The following is a 20,086-nucleotide window of genomic DNA, read 5'->3' on the forward strand; positions in this document are numbered from 1 at the left end:
GGGAAGGCACCTGTGGCCGCCGGCGCCTGGATCTGTGTGTGGCAGCAGCCGGTCTGGGAGCCGATTCCTGGGACAGAGCAGGTGGGTGTCGGGTCGCGTCTGATCGGGTCAAGACTCGCGCGCGGTCCTTTGAATGGCTTCTGTGCCCTGGGCTGGGTTTGGAGGTCGGGTGTGCTGCTGTGCCTCCGAAGGTTTGCGTATGTGTGTGTATGTTCAAGGAGTGCACTCAGAGAGGGTATGAATCCCTGAGCACAGGTCTGAAGGTTGTTTCTGAGTTGTGTGCCTGAGAGCTGGTGTTTCTGAGAGTTTGTGTGTCCAGGGGGCATGTGTCAGGTTTTGATGTGAGTTGGGGAGATTTGAATTGTGGGCAAACTGTGACGGCCTGAGTCCCTGTTATGTGTCTACGAGTCTATATCTGAGATGCACTGTGCCCCTCTCTGGATGTGCACATTTGGCATCAGCAAGACCCCTTTGCACAACTGTACACTGATGTGCTCTCCTGTGTCACAGTGAGAACATGGGCACAGAGCCCTAGAACGAGGGACCACAGCTGCCTGTGGGCCATCCTCTTTCCTGTGCTTCAAGACAATGGTACAGGAAGAAGAGTTACAGCCTTCTGAGGTTGTCAGCACATGACAAGCTGGTGGCAGCATTACTTCACAGTCATGGTCTCCCCTCACTGCCTCTTTCAGGGTTTGGGGCTGCAGATGTTGGCAACCCAGGTCCCTGGCCACCCCAGGCCCAGCCAGACTGGAGAAGGCAGACATAACTGAGGCCTCATGCCTGGCCTCGCAGAGAATCCTCTCTGAGGACAGTCAGGACCTGTGGACCTTGAGCATATGGGGACAAGACTCTTGGAGTGAAGGAACTTGGATTCAAAAAGTACTTAAACTTTGAAGGACCAGTGTTTGAGCTTTGATTCCAGAGGTCAGAGGGCTTCCTGAAATGGCAGCCTTGTTCTCCTGACCCAGGCCTGTCACTTGCTGCTTATATGAAGTGTGGAGCCAAATTTGGCCTCCATAGAACAGAATTTGGGGTGGCTTTACCTTCAAGAGCTGGAAGCTAGTTTTTGTTTTTTTTTGTTTTTGTTTTTTTTTTAAGGTGGGGGACTCAAACAGGTAGATATACCCAGGCCTCTGAAAGGATTGGGCTCAGCCTACTCCTTAGCCCTCTGAAAGAACAAAACCAAGGGCGAGGGACCCTGAATTTGGTTTCCCATCTTCAACTAGTGATTTATTTGCTTAAATCATAACCAACCAGTGGACATCTGGAAAAATGAAAATTAAGAGAAGAAAAGGAATTAAAATAATTGGAGGCAATGAATATAGACAAGTTGGGAAGGGGGTCAGTCTTCTGGAAGATTTGAAGTATTTATGTACCTGGAGATAGATAGATCCCTTTAGGGGGTTTGGGAGCTCACTCTGCCCTAGCCTGTGAATCCTCACAGAGATTCCCATTTCTCTGCCCCACAAAACGACCTCCCTGTGTCTGTGTCTCTAAGACCTGTGCAAATGTCCTGATACCCCTGAGGTGTAAGAATGAGTGTCTAGGCACCCCCATGGTGATTCTGGGTTGAACATTCAGTTCTGCTTCCAAGACTGTGCAGGGGCTATGAGTTGGGGTGTGGCAGTTTGGCCCTTGGGCCCAGGCTTGATTGCGGACCTGGGGGTCTTGCCATGTGGCTCCAGAAAAAATGCTCACCTTCTCCGGTATAAAGAAGGGGCACTGGCTTCGCTTCACTGGGCCATTTGTGGGTCAGGCAGGTCCCGTGTGTAAATGAGGTGGAGTATGGGCCTGTGCCTAGAGTAGTCACTCAATCATAGGAGGTGCCATCTGATCTGTGACCAAGCAGAGGTGCCTAAGAGCGCCATCCAGGCCTATCCTCACCCCATCCTTTGCTAGGGGCTGTTCTCCTCCACGTCTAAGTTCACCCAAAATCAAGGTAGAGGCCTGAGAAGGGAGCAATTTCAGTGGGGTGAAGTCAGGAGTCCCCATTGCTGTTGACACAGGCACACCTCATCCACTTTGGTCCGCAGCCTGCCTGGCTCCACCATCTGCTGGATGCTATCCTGACCTCCTCCCCATGACAGCCATGAGGTCTTCGGAAAATCTTGAATCAGACCACAGCCCTCACCTGCTCACACACCTTTCATAACTCCCTATTGCTGCCAGGCGCTGTGGGGCATGCCTGTCATCCCAGTGACTTGGGAGGCTGAGGCAGGAGGATCACAAGTTCAAACACAGCCTCATCAATTTAGTAAGGCCTTAAGCAACTCAGCGAAACCCTGTCTCTAAATAAATTATAAAAAAGGGCTGGAGATATGGCTCCATGGTGAAGTGCCCCTGGGTTCAATTCCTGGTACACCCCTCCCCCAAAAAAAGAAAACTCCCTATTGTTCCGCAGTGCTCTCCATCACCCTGCCCCCACCTTCCCCCCAGCCTCTGTCTCCAGCTGTCTCAGTTTCACCTCACCCGGGACAAACCAACCTCTAGGGCTCCTGAAACCTGCCCAGCACATTCCCACTTAGGGCCTTTGCAGTGCAATGATTCTGTCAGCCAGGCAGGTTGTCCCCACATCCCTACATGGAAAGGCCACTTCTCCTCAGAAAGGCCCTTCTGGACCCTCTGTCCAAAGCAGCCTTCCCTGCCACTTGCCACAGCCCTGCCTTTTGAATTTCTCCTGGGCCAGCCGTCCCCCAGGCACGGTTATATATCTTCATTGCCCCCCCCCCACACACCGTACCAGCTGATGGGGAGCCCAGGCTCTGTCCACCCCCTGTTCCTGTGTTCCTGACATTTCTGGGGGTAGACAGTAGGGACTGGGGATGCCCCGAAGTCACATCCCAGGGTTCCAGCTGGCTGCATCTTAGGGCTGCCAGGCTGTGGGCAGGATCCCTTCCGCCTAGCCCAGCACTGACAGATGTGCTAATTTCCCAAGCAGGGAGGCCTGGGCCTCTGGGGATGAATTTCTGGGGCCCCACAGGGAGATCTTTCTCTGGAACAAAGAGAGGGAAGTCTTGGGCTGTCCCTGCAGCCACCATTGAGGCTCAGGGGACATTGCTGGGGGCCTTTGGTAGCTCGGCTGTGGGACAGCAGGGTCAGGCTAAGTGTGGTGTCTCTCCTGGATCCTCAGGAAGGTAAGATGGGGTGGGAGGATCCTCAGTTTTCAGTGACCTTGATGAAGGACAGGCCTTCTTGGCAGGTGAGCATGCCTGCGGCAGGCCAGGTTTGTGTTGGGTGACCTCCGGATGTGGTTTCCACTCAAGCTGAGTAGTGGGACCTCCAGAGGGTCAGTTGCTTAGCCCATCTAGTTGGCTGTTGCACTGTGAAAACTTTTCAGAGCAGGGGTCTCAAACTTGTGGCCCACAGGCCATATGGGGCCTTCAATTTGTTTTGTGGGCCATGAGGTGTTTAAAAGAAAACTGAGTGGCTTGGGAGGCTGAGGCAGAAGGGTCGCGAGTTCAGAACCAGCCTCAGAAATTTATCAAGGCCCTGAGCAACTCAGCGAGACCCTGTCTCTAAATAAACTATAAAAAGGGCTGGGGATGTGGCTCAGTGGTTAAGTGCCCCTGGGTTCAATCCCTGGTGAAAGAATGAGAGGAAGGAAGGAAGGAAGGGAGGGAGGGAGGGAGGAAGAAAACTGAGGGCTAGGGGTGCAGCTCAGTGGTAGAGCTCTTGCCTAGGTAGGGCAAGGCCCTGGGTTCCATCCCCAGCATCACAAAAGCTGAACAAGTTACCAGTGTTTCTTCTGTTTGTTAAACAGTTCTTGCTCATTCATTCCAAGAAGAGTGATGGGGGACCTACAGTGGGCCAGGGATTGGGGAGGCTCCATCCCGCCCTCACAGAATAGGACATGCTATTGTGGCCAGATGCTGGTCAAAGAAAGCAGCAAAGAATACAATCAGACGTATAATCCCAGCTACTCAGGAGGATGAGGCAGGAGGATCACAAGTTTGACGCCAGCCTGGGCAACTGAGCCAGACCCTGTTTCAAAATAAAATAAAAAGGGCTGGGCATATTGCATATGCTTGCCTCCCATATTCAAGGCCCTGGATTCCATCCCCAGCACCACGGGGTGGGGGGGGGGGAATGGGAAGTCCTGTAGGGTGAAGTGCTGCAGGTTTAGGTGGGAAAGAGGGTGCTTTTAGGAGGAGGGATTTCTGCAGGTCATGTTGGCTGTGCCTGGGTAGGGCTGAAAATGGTGTTGAGAGACCTGGGCAAAGGGAAGGTGATGGGAGTGTGGCAGGTCTGTTTGGGGCCGGTGTGTCATGTGCCCCAAAAGGGGCAGAAGGTCAGCTGAGGTTGGGGGAGAGGTGGATGGGTGCTTGGGAAGTGTGCAGGGGCCTAGTGTACACATGGGGAAACCAAGACTCCAAAAGAATAAAAAAAAAAAAAAAGAGCATATGGTAAAATCAGGATTGGAACCTTGGGCTAGGGTTGTGTTGTGCATGCAAGAGATCCTGGGTTTGGTCCCCAGCACAGGGCTAGAGCCATAGCTTAGTGGTAGAGTGCTTGCCTAGCCTGCACACAATCCTGGGTTCCATTCCCACCACCGCAGATAGATAGATAGATAGATAACTAAATAAATAAATCCTCTACACAGAAGGGGGAAAAAAAGAGTTTGAAAGCTGGACTGACTGGCCCCAGCTGTGACTTCTCAGTGCATGGCCACACTGGGCTCCTAGGGCACACTGTAAGTCCTGCTTACTGTGGGTTCCTGCCCCTCCAGCAGGAGTGGTCCAGGGAAGGGGTCTTGAGTGTCCCCAACTGGGTCTCAGTTTTCTTATGAGTACATCTGTGCTCCAGGGCGCCATGCCTTCTCTAGCTTGAACGTTCTGGGATTTTGGGATTCAGAACCTCTACCCTCAGACCTCAGCCCCCTGCTTAAAGAAGAGGCTGGTGATGAGCATGGATGGGAAGGCCCACCTGTGTTCATATCCTAGGGGACCAGCATGGATTTTAGGGGTCTGTGTTTGGGAGAGTCTGAATGTCTTGGGGTGTGCATGTTGTTGGGGGGATCTGTATGAGTCAGGTGTCTACATGCTCTTTATGTCTGGGGGTCTGTTGTATTTGGGGGATTGACTTGTTGGGGGCCTATGTATGTCTGGGGTCTGCATGTACAAAGGGATCTGAGTATGTTTTGGGGATTTGTGTTTGGAGAACTATGTGGGTTGTTTGGGTGGAGGTTCTGTGTGTAGTGTGAGCTGTGTTTTGAGGATCTTCTTTTTTTTTTTTTTTTTTTGGTAATGGGGATTTAACCCAGAGCCATTCTACCACTGAGCTACACCCCAGCCCTTTTAAATTCTGGGTTTTTTTTTGGGGGGGGTCCTAGGGACAGAGTCTACAGAAAGGGTCTCACTAAGTTGCTTAGCACCTCACTTTTGCTGAGGCTGGCTTTGAACTTGCTATTCTCCTGCCTCAGCCTCCAAAGCCCAGTGCACCACTGAGCCTGGCCTTTAATTTTTATTCTGAGACAGAATCTTGTTTAAGTTTTCGAGGCTGGCAATTTACACTCAGATTTGCGATCCTCCTGCCCTAGTCTCTCTTGAGTGGCTAGGATTAAAGGTGAGAGTAACCACCCCTGGCTGGAGGTCTTCTGTAGGCAGAGATCCTTATGTGTTTGGGAATAAAAGTGTTTGGTGGATCCATCGTTTAGAGCCTCTGTATATTCTGAGGGGCTCTGCCTGTTTGGGGTCTCATTTTGTCAGGAATCTCCCCCCATTCTGTCCAGACTGAGGGATAATCTTTATCTCTCTTCCCTCAACCCCACCGCCTAGAACTGCTTGAGGGCTTCACTCTTCTCTGGACCCTGGAGGGCTGAGGAAGAGTAACCCAAAGCCTCCTGAAAAAAGTCACCCCCAGAGACCTCAAGATAGCCCAGACTCTCCCCATCTTCTGGGGGAGGAAACTGAGGCTGCAGGGGAAGCGCTGGTTGAGCCCACACTCTCCCCAAGGGCACCTGCGGGGGGCCAGAAGGACCCAGTGGGCTGATCCAGGCCCCCGGGTCACCCCGGTGCTCCCCAACGCACCTGGGCATCATGTCCCCAGGTTCCCAGGGGAGAAGGCGGGTCCAAGGCTCTGGCTGGGGAGGGAGGGTCGCCGCCAGCAGCTGGGGTCGGAGCTGCTCTGGCCCCCAAGAGAGGGGAGGGGGGGTCCTGGCTTTCCAAGGGGCTCTTCCTGTCACCCGTAATGAGGTACTTGGGGAGCAGGTGATGAAACCGCTGCTGGGGTTGCGTGAGGCGGGGCCTCCGGCCTGATTCGTCGCGGCGGCCAGAGCAGCGCCCCCTCCCCGCTCCGCCGCGTCCCGCGGGCCCGCGCCTCCCCCCGCCCGCCACCCACCTGCCTCTCACTTCTCCTTTCCCGGCCCGGGTCCCCCGCCGATCTGCGGTCTCCTCGCGGGCTCAAGGGTCTGGCAGACTGACTCTGCCATTCGTCCCCCCACTAAATGCCCACTGGGAGGCGAGAAGGGGAACTCGTTCCTGATCTGTGCTCTCAAACCCTCGCTGCAAAGCCTCTGAGGTCACGATCCTGTGACCCATTTTATAGGGGAGGAAGTGGGGGATTGATGCAGCGAAGGCTGTCACCGTGGCCTTGCGGGACAGCACGCTGACTCAGCGTCCCAAGTTCCAAAACTGGCTTCTGGGAAGGAAGGAGACAAGGTCAAGAGACCCGTCCCTCCGCCCCACCTCCTCCCAGCTGATGGGAGAAGGATTCGCAGGCTCATTTACAGGTGAGAATCCCGAGCCCTCCAGCGAGGAGAGGCTGAAGGCGAAGGGTCAGTGGCAGGGTGGGATGCCTTCCAGTGCCCTTCAGTCTCCATCGCCTGGGACAGATGCCTGGCCAACCTAGGAAGGTGACAGTCTATGACCTGAAGAAGCTCAGGGTGTTTGTGGATTGATTTAGTAACCACAGACACTACCACAGAGAATTTATGATGTTCAGGTGTTCCTGAGGTCCTCCTTCATCTCCCACCCCGACCCACAGCAGCGGGTGGACCCTGACTCTTCTCTCCTACCCCGGCATGCGCCTCCAGCTCTTCCTTTGGTCAACAAACAATGAGTCTATCCTTGCCCACTTACCGACCCTACTTCTGTCCAGACTGCGTGTTTCCCACCAGGACCTCTGCCCAGTCTCTCCCTGTCACCTCACTCCTGCCTGGACAGACACTGGTCCCTATGGTAGCCATGAGCAGGAGCAGTGGGCTTTAAATGCGTGTGTGTGTGTGTGTGTGTGTGTGTGTGTTTTATGTGGGCTTCAAGCATGGTAGGCAGGTGCTGTACAACTGCACTACATCCCCAACTCTTAAAAAACCAAAAACAAACAAAAAAATTTTTAGTTAAAATAAATCACACTAAGCAAAATAAAGCTCAAAATATTTGCAAGACCGGACACTTCATATTAAGACCCCAGATCAGGAAGCAGCACATTCCTAGCCCCCAGGATTTCTACTTTGGGCCTCTGCCCTAGGTGGCCACTGTGCTGATATCATCACCAGAGATGAATTTGGACTGTTTAGGAACTTGGTGTAAATGGCATCTCAGCACACATCCCCTGCGTATTGTCAGCACAGTCGGTTTGGATTCACCATGTAGTTTCATGAAGCTAGAGCGTGCGCTTTTTCTATCTACAATGTCACGGTCCATTGTAGACTCTACCAGAAAATATTTACTGATTCTCCTGTTGAGGGCATTTGGGTCATTTCCAGTTTGGGGCTGTGATGCATAAAATTGCTGATTCTTGTTCTATGTCCTCTGGTACAATATGGACCCATTTCTCTTGGGTGAGTACTGGGGAGAGGGTCATCACAGAGGCATCTGTTCAGATTAAATATACGCCTGACAGGTTTCCACGTAGTTTTTCCTCTTTCCACTCCCAGTGAATGAGAGCCAGAGGAACTTCTTTTTCCCCCTTGAAGGAACTTTTTAAAACCATACAAAGCATTGAGGCATAGCTCTGTGGGAGAGCATGTGTTTAGTATGAGGTCCTGGGTTCCACCCCACAACTAAAAAAAAAAAAAAAAAAAAAGAAAACCACAAAACTCCCCTTCTCCCAAACTCTATGGCTCTCCATTGCCCTCAGAGTAAAGCCCCCTCTCCTCCCGGCCCACGGGCCCTATGTGTTGTGACCACTGCAGATCTTGTCACTACCACCCCCCTCCATTCTTCCTATCTCCCTATCTCTCACATCACCTTCTTTGATTTACTCATTATCACCTCCAGGTCTTTTTCTTTGCAGTTTATTTTGCGGGACTTTATTTTGTGGGATCTTTCCCCAGATCCCATGACTGTTTACCTCATTCTTGGTTGTCTCTTTCTCATGTTTGTGTCTCAGTTCAGGTGGTGCCTTCTGCTGACCCTGGCAAATGTAACCCCTATCATGGCCAATATTTTTCTTTTTAGACTTACTCAGGTTTATTTTATTTTTATTTTTATTTTTTAAAGAGAGAGTGAGAGAGGAGAGAGGGAGAGAGAGAGAGAGAACTTTAATATTTATTTTTTAGTACTTGGCGGACACAACATCTTTGTTTGTACGTGGTGCTGAGGATCGAACCCGGGCCGCACGCATGCCAGGGGAGCGCGCTACCGCTTGAGCCACATCCCCAGCCCCTTACTCAGGTTTAAACATAAAGGAATTTCATAGTTTCATAAAACTACTTTAACAGCTCCCATCTATTTCAAAAGTCTGAATTAGTTTAAATAACACTGGGCTCGTCTGTGCATTGAGGTTCAATGAAAATAATTGTACAACCATCCGAGCCTGGTGCTTTTTTTTTTTTTTTTTTTTTTTTTTTTTTTTTTTTTAAGATGGAGTTTCTCAGCGGGCGAGGTGGCTCACACCTGTAATCCCAGAAGTTTGGGAGGCTGAGGCAGGAAGATCACGAGTTCAAAGCCAGCCTCAGCAACCCAGTGAGGCACTAAGCAACTCAGTGAGACCCTGTCTGTAAATAAAATACAAAATAGGGCTGAGGATGTGGCTCAGTGGTCTAGTGCCCCTGAGTTTAATCCCTGGAACGAGAGAGAGCGAGGGAGCGAGAGAGAGAGAGAGAGAGAGAGAGAGAGAGAGAGAGATAGATTCTCCATATTATCCAGGCTGTCCTCAAACTCCTGGGCTCAATCCATCCTTCCTCTTCAGCCTCAGGAATAGTTGAGACTGCAGGCATGTGCCACCATACCTGGCTGTTTTTTTTTTGGCGGCACTGGGGATTGAACTCAGGGCCTTGCACACAGCTGATGCTTTTTTTTAACGAGGGGTCTCAAATCACTTTTTGTATCTTCCATGATTGTTGTTCTACTTCTTTTTAAAAAGGGTCAGCCTAGGGCTGGGGCTGGGGCTGGGGCTGGGGCTCAGTGGTAGAGCGCTGGCCCTGCACACGTGAGGCACCACATAAAAATAAATAAGTAAAATAGAAGTATTCGTTGTGTTCAACTAAACTACAACTAAAAAGTTTTTTAAAAAGAAAGGGTCAGCCTAGCTCGCGGTTAGTGCGGAGTGATACTCAGTGCCAAGTATGGGGGTTCAAAGAAAGGGGTGGCTTCCCCTGTTCATCCGCTCAGGCCCCTGTCTAGCCTCTGCCTCAGGCACTGTTACCTGCTTCCTCCCCTGAGATGCCCCTGTACTCTGTCCTTTCTTCCCTACTTGATCCCCAGGTCAATGGCTTCATTCCCTGCCTCTGTGCCAGGCAGAAGCCCCCAGCTCTCTGCCTTCTGGCTGGATGAGAGGGGGAGGGTGTGCATGTGCAGACGAGGCCTCCCCAACCTCAGCTTCCCCCCTCGTGCCTGGCACACTCAGCATGTGCCACCTCCTCCCCCCAGAAGTTCCGATCACACCAACATCTGGAGAATGGGCCACCAGGGTCTGTCTGCGGCTCAGGGTGGGGATTTGCATGTGAGTACAAATATATATGCACACCCTAGGCCCTCCGCCTCCGCGTTCCTCTGCTGGCCCTTCACACCTGGGCCCTAGACAGGTCCATGCTGAGTGACTGGATTTGCATGCGCGTGTATTTCTGGGCAGGGTATCAGCTGGGGGACTCTAAGAGGAAGTTGTTGAGGGAAACTGGGTATGTGTAGGGGGTGAACAGTCATGTTTCTCTTGACCTGCTCCAACCACCAAATCTTTTCCTTTTTTCTTTTAAAGCATTCTTTTTTTTCAAACCTTTATTTAATTTCTTTATTTTTATGTGGTGTTGAGGATCAAACCCAGTGCCTCACACATGCTAAGTAAGTGCTCTACCACTGAGCCACATCCCCAGCCCCTCACGAAATCTTCTTGATCACTCATGGGCCTGATCCAGAGGGGTTGCTGCTCTGGGAGAGATAAAGCTGGATAGGCAAGCCCCCAGCACAATGGGGTCAGAACTGGAGGGGAAGGACGTGCACTGTGGAAGTCCAGAATGGCAAAGAAGTCTTCCTGGAGAAATGGGTTTTGGGGGGGCTGGGTTTTGAAGTATGAAGAGGAGTTGCCCAGGTGAAGAAGAGACAAAAGAGCCTTTTAAGCAGAGATACTTATTGAAGGGAGAGTGAGATGGGCAGGAGCTGATTTGGGCAGGGGCCTTGAATATCAGGCTGAATGCTGAACTTGCTCATGAGGACAGTGTGGACTTAGGGAGCTGTGAGCATGATCGGAGCTGTTTTGTGTAGATCCCTCAGGGACCAAAGTGAATTGGCTCTTGGGTGATTGGGGGGAGTACCAGGATCAATGGGAGCCAGGAGAATTAAACTCATGCATGAGCCCAGTGCACCTGTCAGGCTCTGGAGAAGGCAGAAAACCCAACGGACCCTGGAGTACCTGACTTAAGGCACAAAGCACTGAAGGAGTCCCACCCCCAGACAGGTGCACCTCTGTCCTCCCCTCCACCCTCAAATCATCTCCACCCCTGCCCCCAGCAGTTCTGGTCCCCATGACAGCCACGAGCTGAGTCTTAAAATGATAAATCAAGCCAGGTACGGTGGCACGTTCCTGTAGTCCCAGTTTCTTAGGAGACTGAGGCAGGAGGATCACCTTGAGCCCAAGAATTTGAAGCCAGGCTGAACAACATAATGAGACCTTCTTTCAAACACTAAAAGAAAATATCTGAGCTCAGTGATACGTGCCTGGAGTCCCAATGACCCGGGAGCCTAAAGCAGGGGGATGTCAAGTTCTGGACCAGCTTCAGCAACTTAGCAAGATCCTATCTCAAAAATTTAAAAAAAAAAAAAAATTAAAAAGGCCTGGGGATTAAGCTCAATGATAAAGTGCCCCTGAGTTCAATCCCAGTACCAACATATAAATAAATATATAAATAAATAAATAAATATATATATATATATATATATATATATATATATAAAAGCAAGGCCTATCCTGTCTTTGTACAAAGTCTCTCTCGTAGTTCTCAATGGCTCCTAGACCAGGACCCACGGTCCTGGTCTAGGAGACCCATAGTGGCCCAGCCCTGGAGGTCCCCTCTGCCTCCCCCCAGCCTCGGGCTGTGTCTCATTCCACTTTAGGCCCTGCACCTGCTGTCCCTTCTGCCTGGATCTAACTTCCTGTCTTTGCTCTAGGGTCTCTGTTCACAGAGACTCCCCAACTTTCTGGCTTTGAGGGCTCCTTTGTCATTGAACTTCACCCTAGCCATGGTGTCTGTGTCTTAATGACAAACTGAGAAGGATTTGGAATCAGGTCCTACAGGCCCAAGTGGCTCAGGTCCAAGCCCCAGTCTGGCCCCTGCTCTCATGGGACCCCGGGTGTAGGGGGCATTTCCGGAGTCATCTTGGCACTGGAACCTCCGGGCCAGTGCCCCCCTTCAGCCTCCAGGGACCTTCTAGGGTTAGGGCAACACATCCCAGCCGTGGGAACGCGCCTGATTCCGGCCAGGGATTAAAATTAGCCTTGGTGCTTAAATTTAGCAAGTAAAACTGGAGCTGGGGGGGCCCGGCTGCCAGCCCCAGCTCTACACAGAGGTAAAGGCCCAGAGACCCGGCTCAGAGGGCAGAGGATGCTGTGTTCCTGGGGTCACTCAGGGTCCACACGTCCAGCTGAAGTGTCCTACCCTTATGGCCGCTGGATACCCAGGCCAGACTGTGGCCATTCCCAAAGGATCTGAAAAATTTTTTTATCTTTCTTTTCTTTTTTTTTTTTTTTTGAGATGGGGTCTCACTATCTCACTATGTTGCCCAGGCTGGTCTTGAACTGGGCTCCAGTGATCCTCCTGCTTCAGCCTCCCAACTACCTAGGACTATAGATGTGTACCACCGCACTGGGCCAGAATCTGATTTTGCTGGGGGAGGGGAACTAGCGATGGAACCCAGGACCTTATGCATGCTGGGTAAGCCTCTTCCACCGAGCTCCATCCCCAGCCTAGGATCTGAATTTTGTGGGGGAGGTGGAGGAAATACTAGGGATTGAACACGGGGATGCTCTACCACGGAGCTACATCCCCAGCCCTTTTAACCATTTTAAATTTTGGGTCAGGGTCTCACTACATTGCTGAGGCTGGCCTTCCTCCTGCTTTAGCCTCCCAAGTCTCTGGAATTACAGGTGTGCAGCACTGTGTCTAGTTGGAATCTGAATTTCTTAAGAGCTCATCACCAGGCCTAGTGGTGGGCACTCAGCATCTTATGCCCGCCCCAGGGGACTGATACTGGCTCCATTCACAGAATAGTCTGAGACCTAGGGAGAGGCCTCCCATACTGAGGGCCCCACCAAGTGTCGGAGGCCGGCTGAGAGCTATGTGCAGGCCTGCGTGACCCTGGGGAGACCACTTGCCTGAAGCCTCCTGTCACAGACACCTGTAACATGGGAGAGGCTGGGAAGTAGAGCAGGGTCACATCGTTAGCAGAAGGGGCTGTCCCCTTGGGAACTTGGGGGCTTAGGGCAGTTGTCTGTCCAGCAGAGTGCGTAACTAATTATGTGTGGGCAACGTGATTCCTTTGTTCTACCAAGTTCTGCATGGGGGTCACTGGGGCAGGCAGACCCCCTCACACTGTGTCCTTGTGGCCCAGCACCTGTGCCTTTCAGGCCAAGAACTCCATGAGGGAGATCCAGGCTTCTCCTACATTTCTAAGTAGACAGACCCCAGGCCAAGATCACAATCTGAAAACTCCAGGCCAGAAGTAGGAGTGCTTTTCCACTGAGTTACATCCCCAATCCTTTTCAATTTTTATTTTTGAGACAGGGTCTTGCCAAGGTGCTGAGGCTGGCCTCCAACTTGTGAGCCTCCTACCTCAGCCTCCCAAGTAGCCTGAATGAGAGGCATGTGCCACTGCACCAGGCTCTGTTATTCTTTCTTTCTTTCTTTCTTTCTTTCTTTTTTTCCACTGAGCTCTAGCCGCTTTATAATATTTTAAGACAGGGTCTCACTAAGTTGCTGAGGGCCTGGCTAAGTTGCTAAGGCTGGCCTTGAACTTGTGATTTTCCTCTCTCAGCCTCCCAAGTCACTGGGGTTACAGGTATGTGCCACCAGCTCTGTTATTCTCAGAAAATTTTCATGCATGAGGTGCTAGGTTACTCCCCAGCACACACACACACACAGAGCGCACACACACACACAGAGCGCACACACACACACAGAGCGCACACACACATACACACACAGAGCACATACACACACACAGAGCGCACACACACACACAGAGCACACACACACACAGAGAGCACACACACACATTTTCCCTTAAAAAGAACTAATCATGGAGCTGTGGTTGTGGCTCAGTGGGACAGCGCTTGCTTAGCCTGTGTGAGGCACTGGGTTCCATTATCAGCACCACATATAAATAAATGAACAAAATAAAGGCCCACCAACATCTAAAAAAATATTTTAAAAAAAGAATGAATCAAAGGCGAGTGCCTCAGCAATGGCGAGGCCCTAAGCAACTCAGTGAAACCCCAATTCTAAATAAAATATAAAATAGAGCTGGGATGTGGCTCAGTGGTCAAGTGCCCCTGAGTTCAATCTTTGGTGCCAAAGAAGTAAATCAATAAAATAAAAAAGGCTGGGAATGTAGCTCAGTGGTAGAACACTTGCCTAGCATGAGCAAAGCCCTGGGTTCCAAACCCAGCACCTCAAAAAAAAAAAAAAAAAAAAAAAAAAGCAAACAAATAATATATAAATGAATATGTCTTCTTGTAAATACAGCCCTGACTCTTGCATGTGGGCATGCCGTTGTGAGATTGAATATGAGGCTGTCCACTGTGTGGCCCAGGCCCCTCTGAGTGTCCGCTCAGTGTGCACGAGGTCCTGTAGTTCTGCTTTCTCAATTTCAGCAGCTTGAGTCTAAGTTCTATGGTTGTTTGCTAAGTGCTGCTGGGTGCTGGCATTGGATGTCCCTCCAGCCTGGCAGGTAGGACCTTTTGGCTATTGCTGTTATTCATAATAGCAGCTTGTATGCAGCACCTGCTCTGTGCCAGGCACATCTTACCATCTCATGTGGCTTAACTCATATTATCTCTCAGTAACACCCAGCATCGCACACCACTGCACAATGCATGGCTGGGGAGGCTGAGGCCCAGGGAGGTCAGGTTCATCAGTGTGTCATTCTTAACCTCAGTATTGGAACCTCTGTACTTGCTTTTCCACCCTTGGTCGGTCTTCTCCTCATGGGTTTGAATGTGTTTATTGAGCATCTGCTACATTCTGGGGATGCTCCCAGGCAGAGGGGATGCAGCCTGCCTTAATTTTCCTCCTCATCTTTCCCTTAGCACCTGGCAAGGTCAGGCAGAGGACAGGAGGGAGGCTGGGTTTCCCCCCCACCATTTTCCATCCACCCACTCTGTCCTGTCCCCCTTTTCCCCCAGATCAAGTTCACTCTGCTCAGCCTGGGGCCATGGGGAGGAAAAAAATTCAGATCTCGCGCATTCTGGACCAGAGGAATCGGCAGGTAAGTTTACCGGCCTGGAGTCGTGGTTGAGGGAAAGGCGTTCCTGGAAAGGGGCACACAATCTGGGAAAGGCCTGGCTATTTGGGAGAACTGCAAGGGGGTGAGGAGGCCTCAGGAGCCTTGAGTCACCCTCAGGAGTTTGAGATGGAGTATTTGCTCACTTTTATGACCATGTCTTTGTTTGTTCTCCCTAATGACTGGAGCCCGGTCAGACAGGGGATGGAGCTGAGCACAGACACACTAACTCAGAGGGCATCTGGGAGAAACAGTGTGGGCTCTGTTAGGGAGGCCAAGGAAAGCTTACCAAAGAGGAGGGGCTATTTGGGTTGAATTGTGAAGCAACCTTAGGAGTTTGCTGACTGAGAAATCAGAGGGAGCAGCTCAACCAGAAGGAGCACCCGGTGCCAGGCCTGGGGCGCACACCTGCACGCCCAGCCACTTGGGAGGCTGAGGCAGGAGGATTGCAAGTTCAATGTCAGCTTGGAAAAAAAACTTAGCAAGACTCTGTCTCAAAATAAAATAGAAAGGGCTGGAGATGTGGCTCAGTAATAGACAGCCCTGGCTTCAATCCCAGGGGCGGCGGGTGGGGAAAACCCACGGAAAAGCATGGACTCTCCAAGCATCTTCAAGGACCCATCAGGTCCCTGCCCTCCCTCCACACTGCTCCACATCCTGATCCTTTCCCACTCTCCCCGGCTCCGGTGGGTCCTGGATCCAGGTGACTTTCACCAAGCGCAAGTTTGGGCTGATGAAGAAGGCCTATGAGCTGAGCGTGCTCTGTGACTGCGAGATCGCCCTCATCATCTTCAACAGCGCCAACCGCCTCTTCCAGTACGCCAGCACCGACATGGACCGCGTGCTGCTGAAGTACACAGAGTACAGCGAGCCCCACGAGAGCCGCACCAACACCGACATCCTCGAGGTACCTCGGGGCCCTCTTCCCTGGCTCCAACAAGCCCAGCACACTCTGCCCAGGGACTCTGGGTTTGCACAAAAGACAAGATTGCAATCTGGCCTTGTGGCTGATAAAACCAGCTACGGGGTAATGAAGGACGCCTCCTAGGGGTAGCTGCCTGGACAGCAGAAAGAAAGAGCACTCTGTGCATGGTGGCGCACGCTGTGATTCCAACTACTTGGAGGCTGAGGTGGGAGGATCATGAGATTAAGGCCAGTCTCAGCAACCTGGTGCACGCCTGTAATCCCAGGGGCTCGGGAGGCTGAGACAGGAGGATTGCGAGTTCAAAGCCAGACTCAGCAACAGGGAGGCCCTAAGCACCTCAGTAAGACCCTGTCTGTACTTAAATACAAAATAGGGCTGGGTTGTGGCTCAGGGGTCAAGTGCCCCTGAGTTCATCCCCGGTACCAAAAAATAAATGAATGAAATAAAAAGGGCTGGGAATGTAGCTCAGTGGTAGAGTGCTTGTCTAGCATGCATGAGGTCCTGGGTTCAAACCTCAGCACCAAACAGAGAGAGAGAGAGAGAGGGGTGGGGGCGGGGCACTGAGAAGCAAACTTGCTTTGCATAGTTTGATCTGCAGTTTTGATCTGAGCTGCTTTGTGCTCAGGAGAGAGACCACAGCAGCTTTTCCAGGAGTTGGCTTGACCCCACACCTACCAGCCAGGGGGTAGGCAAGGGGAGCTAAAGCCCCAGGGCTGGAGGGAGCAGCAGGCTGCCCTGCACCTGGGAGTCCCCAGTGTTCCAGGAGGGGGCAAAGCTGGCAAAAAAGAAGCAGGACCAAGAGTGTGTAGTTCTTTGGCCCGGGGGAGACCAGCTCAGTTAAGCCCATAGTGTCCTCAGAGTTCAGTCTCCTCACATGTATTAAACCCCACTGCACGTGGGAACAGAATGGAAGTAGCCATGGGGAGTTCAGGACTAAATCAGGACAGCACCAGCAAGCCTGGGTGATCTAGGTGGATCCTGACCTCTCTGGGTCCTTCCTGAAACACAGTTGAAACTTGTTTGGGACCGCAAATCAAGTCAAGATGGCGTCTGGCAGTTTGCCAGGAGGAGTGGTTTGTAAGGCAACGCCACCGAGCCATTAAGATGGTGAGGATTCCTTATTGGCTGACTGCTGTATCTAGATGATGCTAATTGAGTCAAGCTGTGTATAATCAGTTAGGTATATATACCTCTGCTGCTCCACAATAAAGCGGCTCCTGCTACCTTGGGTGGCCGCTACCTTGAGTTCCCGCTTCAACCTTCAAGTTGCTTGTCACCTCCCAGTTATTTTGCCCAGCCGGACTGCGGCAGGAACTTACTAAATGGTGACTCTCTGGGGTTTAATCAATGGGGTTGGGCTGGAGTGGGCCATGTGGGCGTTCTTTCTACCCTCAGAGCTGAGTGGGGAAGGCCTGTCCTCTCTCCATAGAACTATTTTTTTCTTCCTTGGGTAGGAGGTAAAGTCCATCCCATTGTCTCCTGTCCCCATAGACATTGAAGCGGAGGGGTGTGGGCCTTGATGGGCCAGAGCTGGAGACAGACGAGGGGCCTGAGGGACCAGGAGAAAAGCTGCGGCGGCTGGCAGGGGATGGAGGTGACCCAGCCTTGCCCCGGCCCCGGCTCTATGTAAGTAGCCCCCTGCCCCACTGGTCTTGGGCCCTTCCCCACCCAGGCTCAAGCCGTTGAGGCTGAGATAGAAAAAGGGACCTTGGGCCAGGGAACCTAAAGTTTGGAGCCAGGTCTCTGCCTGGGAAGGGGAGACTTCCTCAAAGAAGGAGCACTGTAGCTGGGGCTTTGAAGGATGAACAAGAGTTCAAAAGGCCAACAGTTCCTTCCTTCTTCATTTCTTTGATTCATTACATACCCTCTCTGCCAACTCAAGGCTGAGTGAGGGGCCTCAGCTCTGCACCTAGTGGTTGAAGAGAAACTAAGCCAGATGCAGGCTCCTCCCCTGTGGGTTTAGGCCAGGGGAGGGCAGGTGGGGGGATTGAGGAGGGAGCCAGAAGGGGAGGCTTCCTGAAGGTGGAGTGGCCTTGGCACCCACATCCACGCCCTTCTTCCACCCATCCCACCTCTCTGCCCACAGCCAGCAGCACCCACTATGCCCGGCCCGGACATGGTGTATGGGGCCCTGCCCCCACCAGGCTGTGATCCCACTGGGCTTGGGGAAGCCCTACCTGCCCAGAGCCGCCCGTCTCCCTTCCGACCAGCAGCCCCCAAAGCTGGGCCCCCAGGTGAGCATGGCACGTAGGCCCGGAGGGGGGAGTTCCAGGAGGTTGGGGGGCTGGATCTTGGCTCTGGCTGAGTGTGTCACCTCTAAGCCTCAGACTTAGCTGATGGCATGGCCCACCCACCCTCTCTCTGGGGGGTCCTCCTTCCCAGGTCTGGCACACCCTCTCTTCTCACCAAGTCACCTCACTAGCAAGACACCCCCTCCACTGTACCTGGCAGCAGATGGGCGGAGGCCAGACCTGCCTGGTGGCCTGGCTGGGTCCCGAGGGGGTCTTGGCACCTCGGTGAGTGAGGGAAGGAAGGCAGGGGGTTGATGAGGGTGGGCAGGGTGGCCTGTGTGTGGGCCTCAGTGTCCCCCTCACCTTCTCTCCCCACAGAGAAGCCTCTACGGTAGTCTACAGAGCCCCAGCACCACCTCGGCCCCGGGAACCCCTCTGAGCAGCTTCCCTTTTCTCCCTGCAGGCCCCCCAGGTACATCCCCCCACTCGTTGTCTGGGAAATGTCCACACACCTGCCGGCTGTGGGTTCCCCCAGGGGCAACCCACCCAAACAGAAAACTGGCCTATGGGGTCAGCCTGGCCTGGGCAACGAGCTCAGAGAGGTCTCCTCTCTCAGGCTACCCCTCCTGCCCACCAGAATATAGCTTGGGAGACCCCCCGCCGCCCCCTGGCTTGCTGCAGCCCCCCACCCTGACTCCTTGGCAGTCCTCAAGAGGGGATGGGCCCCCAGCCGCCCCCGCCCAGTCCAAGTAAGTACCCCGATCTCTCCTCCAGATTTGGGTTTCGTGGTGGGGCCCTTCCAGGTCCTCCAAAGCCTCTAGACACTGCTGACCCCTGGTGGCTATCCCTTGCACTGCGTCCAGTTCACGGCGGGTGGGCGGCTGTTTTGGAGGTCCCAAGAGGGATGGCCACCCCCTTCTTTCCCAGGGTCCTCCTGCCCATCCTTGGCCCACGCCATGCCACCTCCCTGGCTTCCCTTCCTGCCTCGATGAATTCCGGCTTCCCTTTTCTCTCTCCCTTCCTGCAGCGGGGGCCGCAGCCTGGGCGAGGAGGGTCCTCCCACCCGCGGCGCCTCTCCTCCAGTCCCCGCAGTCAGCATCAAGTCCGAGCGCCTCTCGCCGGCCCCCGGGGGCCCGGGCGACTTTCCCAAGACCTTCCCCTACCCTCTGCTCCTCGCTCGGCCCCTGGCAGAGCCCCTGCGGCCCGGGCCTTCCCTGCGACGGCTGTCTTCCGCGGACAGCTGGCCCCGGTAATGGACCGGAGGGTGGCACTGGTCCAGTTCCCTCGCCCAGCAGGACGAGGGCAAGTGGAGACCAAGTCTCCCTTCCGGCCTCCGCAGATAAAATCCAGCAATCACTGGCCGCCTCCGTCGTGGGGGCGTGGAGAGGGACGCCTGGATTCAGATTCACGTCGAGGATCTCCTCCTGGCCCCTTCCTGTTGGTGATCCGCCAATAAAACTCACGTGGTGTCTGTTCTGTTTCCACTCAGAATCCCACCCCTCCCCAGCGACCGGGGGCTTTCCTACCCCCTCCCCAGGGATCCCATTCTTGCCTTATCGTGGGTTGGGGTGTCTCCTGCAGGAGAGGGAGAATGGTGTACCCTCAAGGAAGAGTGGGGGGAGAGCTGGGGACAAGAGCACACTGGAGGCCTGCAGGGGTCGCCACCATCAGGTGCCCAGATTCCCAGGCTGAGCTCTTTACCCTCGGCTTCTCCACAGTCATAGGCCAAGGGCTGCTTCTGAGGATGTTGGGTTATGGGCTGAGAGAGAAGCTCCAGACAGGGTCGCAATAACCTACAGCAAGAAGACACTGAGAATCATGAGTATCTGCTTCCTAGTGCACTGAGAGTGTCCTGCTGCCTCCTTAAACTTAAATGAGACAGTGCAGTGGCACACGCTTGTAATCCCAGCATCTTGGGAGGCTGGAGTAGGAGGATGGCAAGTTCAAAGCAGCCTCAGCAATTTAGTAAGGCCCTAAATAACTCAGTGAGGCTGTGTCTCTAAATAAAATACAAAAAAGGGCTGGGGTGTGGCTCAGTGGTTAAGCGCCCCTGGTTC

General features: G+C 53.0%; 1 protein-coding gene across 1 annotated transcript; it reads left to right on the plus strand.

The window, feature by feature from the left end:
• Mef2b (myocyte enhancer factor 2B) lies at positions 1-19,282 on the plus strand. The gene is made up of 9 exons (XM_076870230.1): positions 1-81; positions 14,776-14,858; positions 15,577-15,780; positions 17,290-17,424; positions 17,885-18,032; positions 18,181-18,314; positions 18,408-18,501; positions 18,667-18,778; positions 19,057-19,282. The coding sequence occupies exons 2-9, from the start codon at positions 14,805-14,807 to the stop codon at positions 19,280-19,282; spliced, it is 1,107 nt and encodes a 368-aa protein (XP_076726345.1). The 5' UTR covers positions 1-81; positions 14,776-14,804.
• The last annotated feature ends 804 nt before the right edge of the window (positions 19,283-20,086 follow it).

This window comes from Callospermophilus lateralis, chromosome 1 (assembly GCF_048772815.1).
Source record: "Callospermophilus lateralis isolate mCalLat2 chromosome 1, mCalLat2.hap1, whole genome shotgun sequence".
Taxonomy (NCBI): Eukaryota; Metazoa; Chordata; class Mammalia; order Rodentia; family Sciuridae; genus Callospermophilus; species Callospermophilus lateralis.

What these genes read in the sequence shown, in the direction of transcription:
- Mef2b (XM_076870230.1), top strand. Translation starts at nt 14,805, where the DNA reads ATGGGGAGGAAAAAAATTCAGATCTCGCGCATTCTGGACCAGAGGAAT. An exon ending in CCCCAAAGCTGGGCCCCCAG is followed by an intron (nt 18,033 to 18,180) that starts GTGAGCATGGCA and finishes CCTCCTTCCCAG; the next exon opens with GTCTGGCACACCCTCTCTTC. An exon ending in GCCGCCCCCGCCCAGTCCAA is followed by an intron (nt 18,779 to 19,056) that starts GTAAGTACCCCG and finishes CCCTTCCTGCAG; the next exon opens with CGGGGGCCGCAGCCTGGGCG.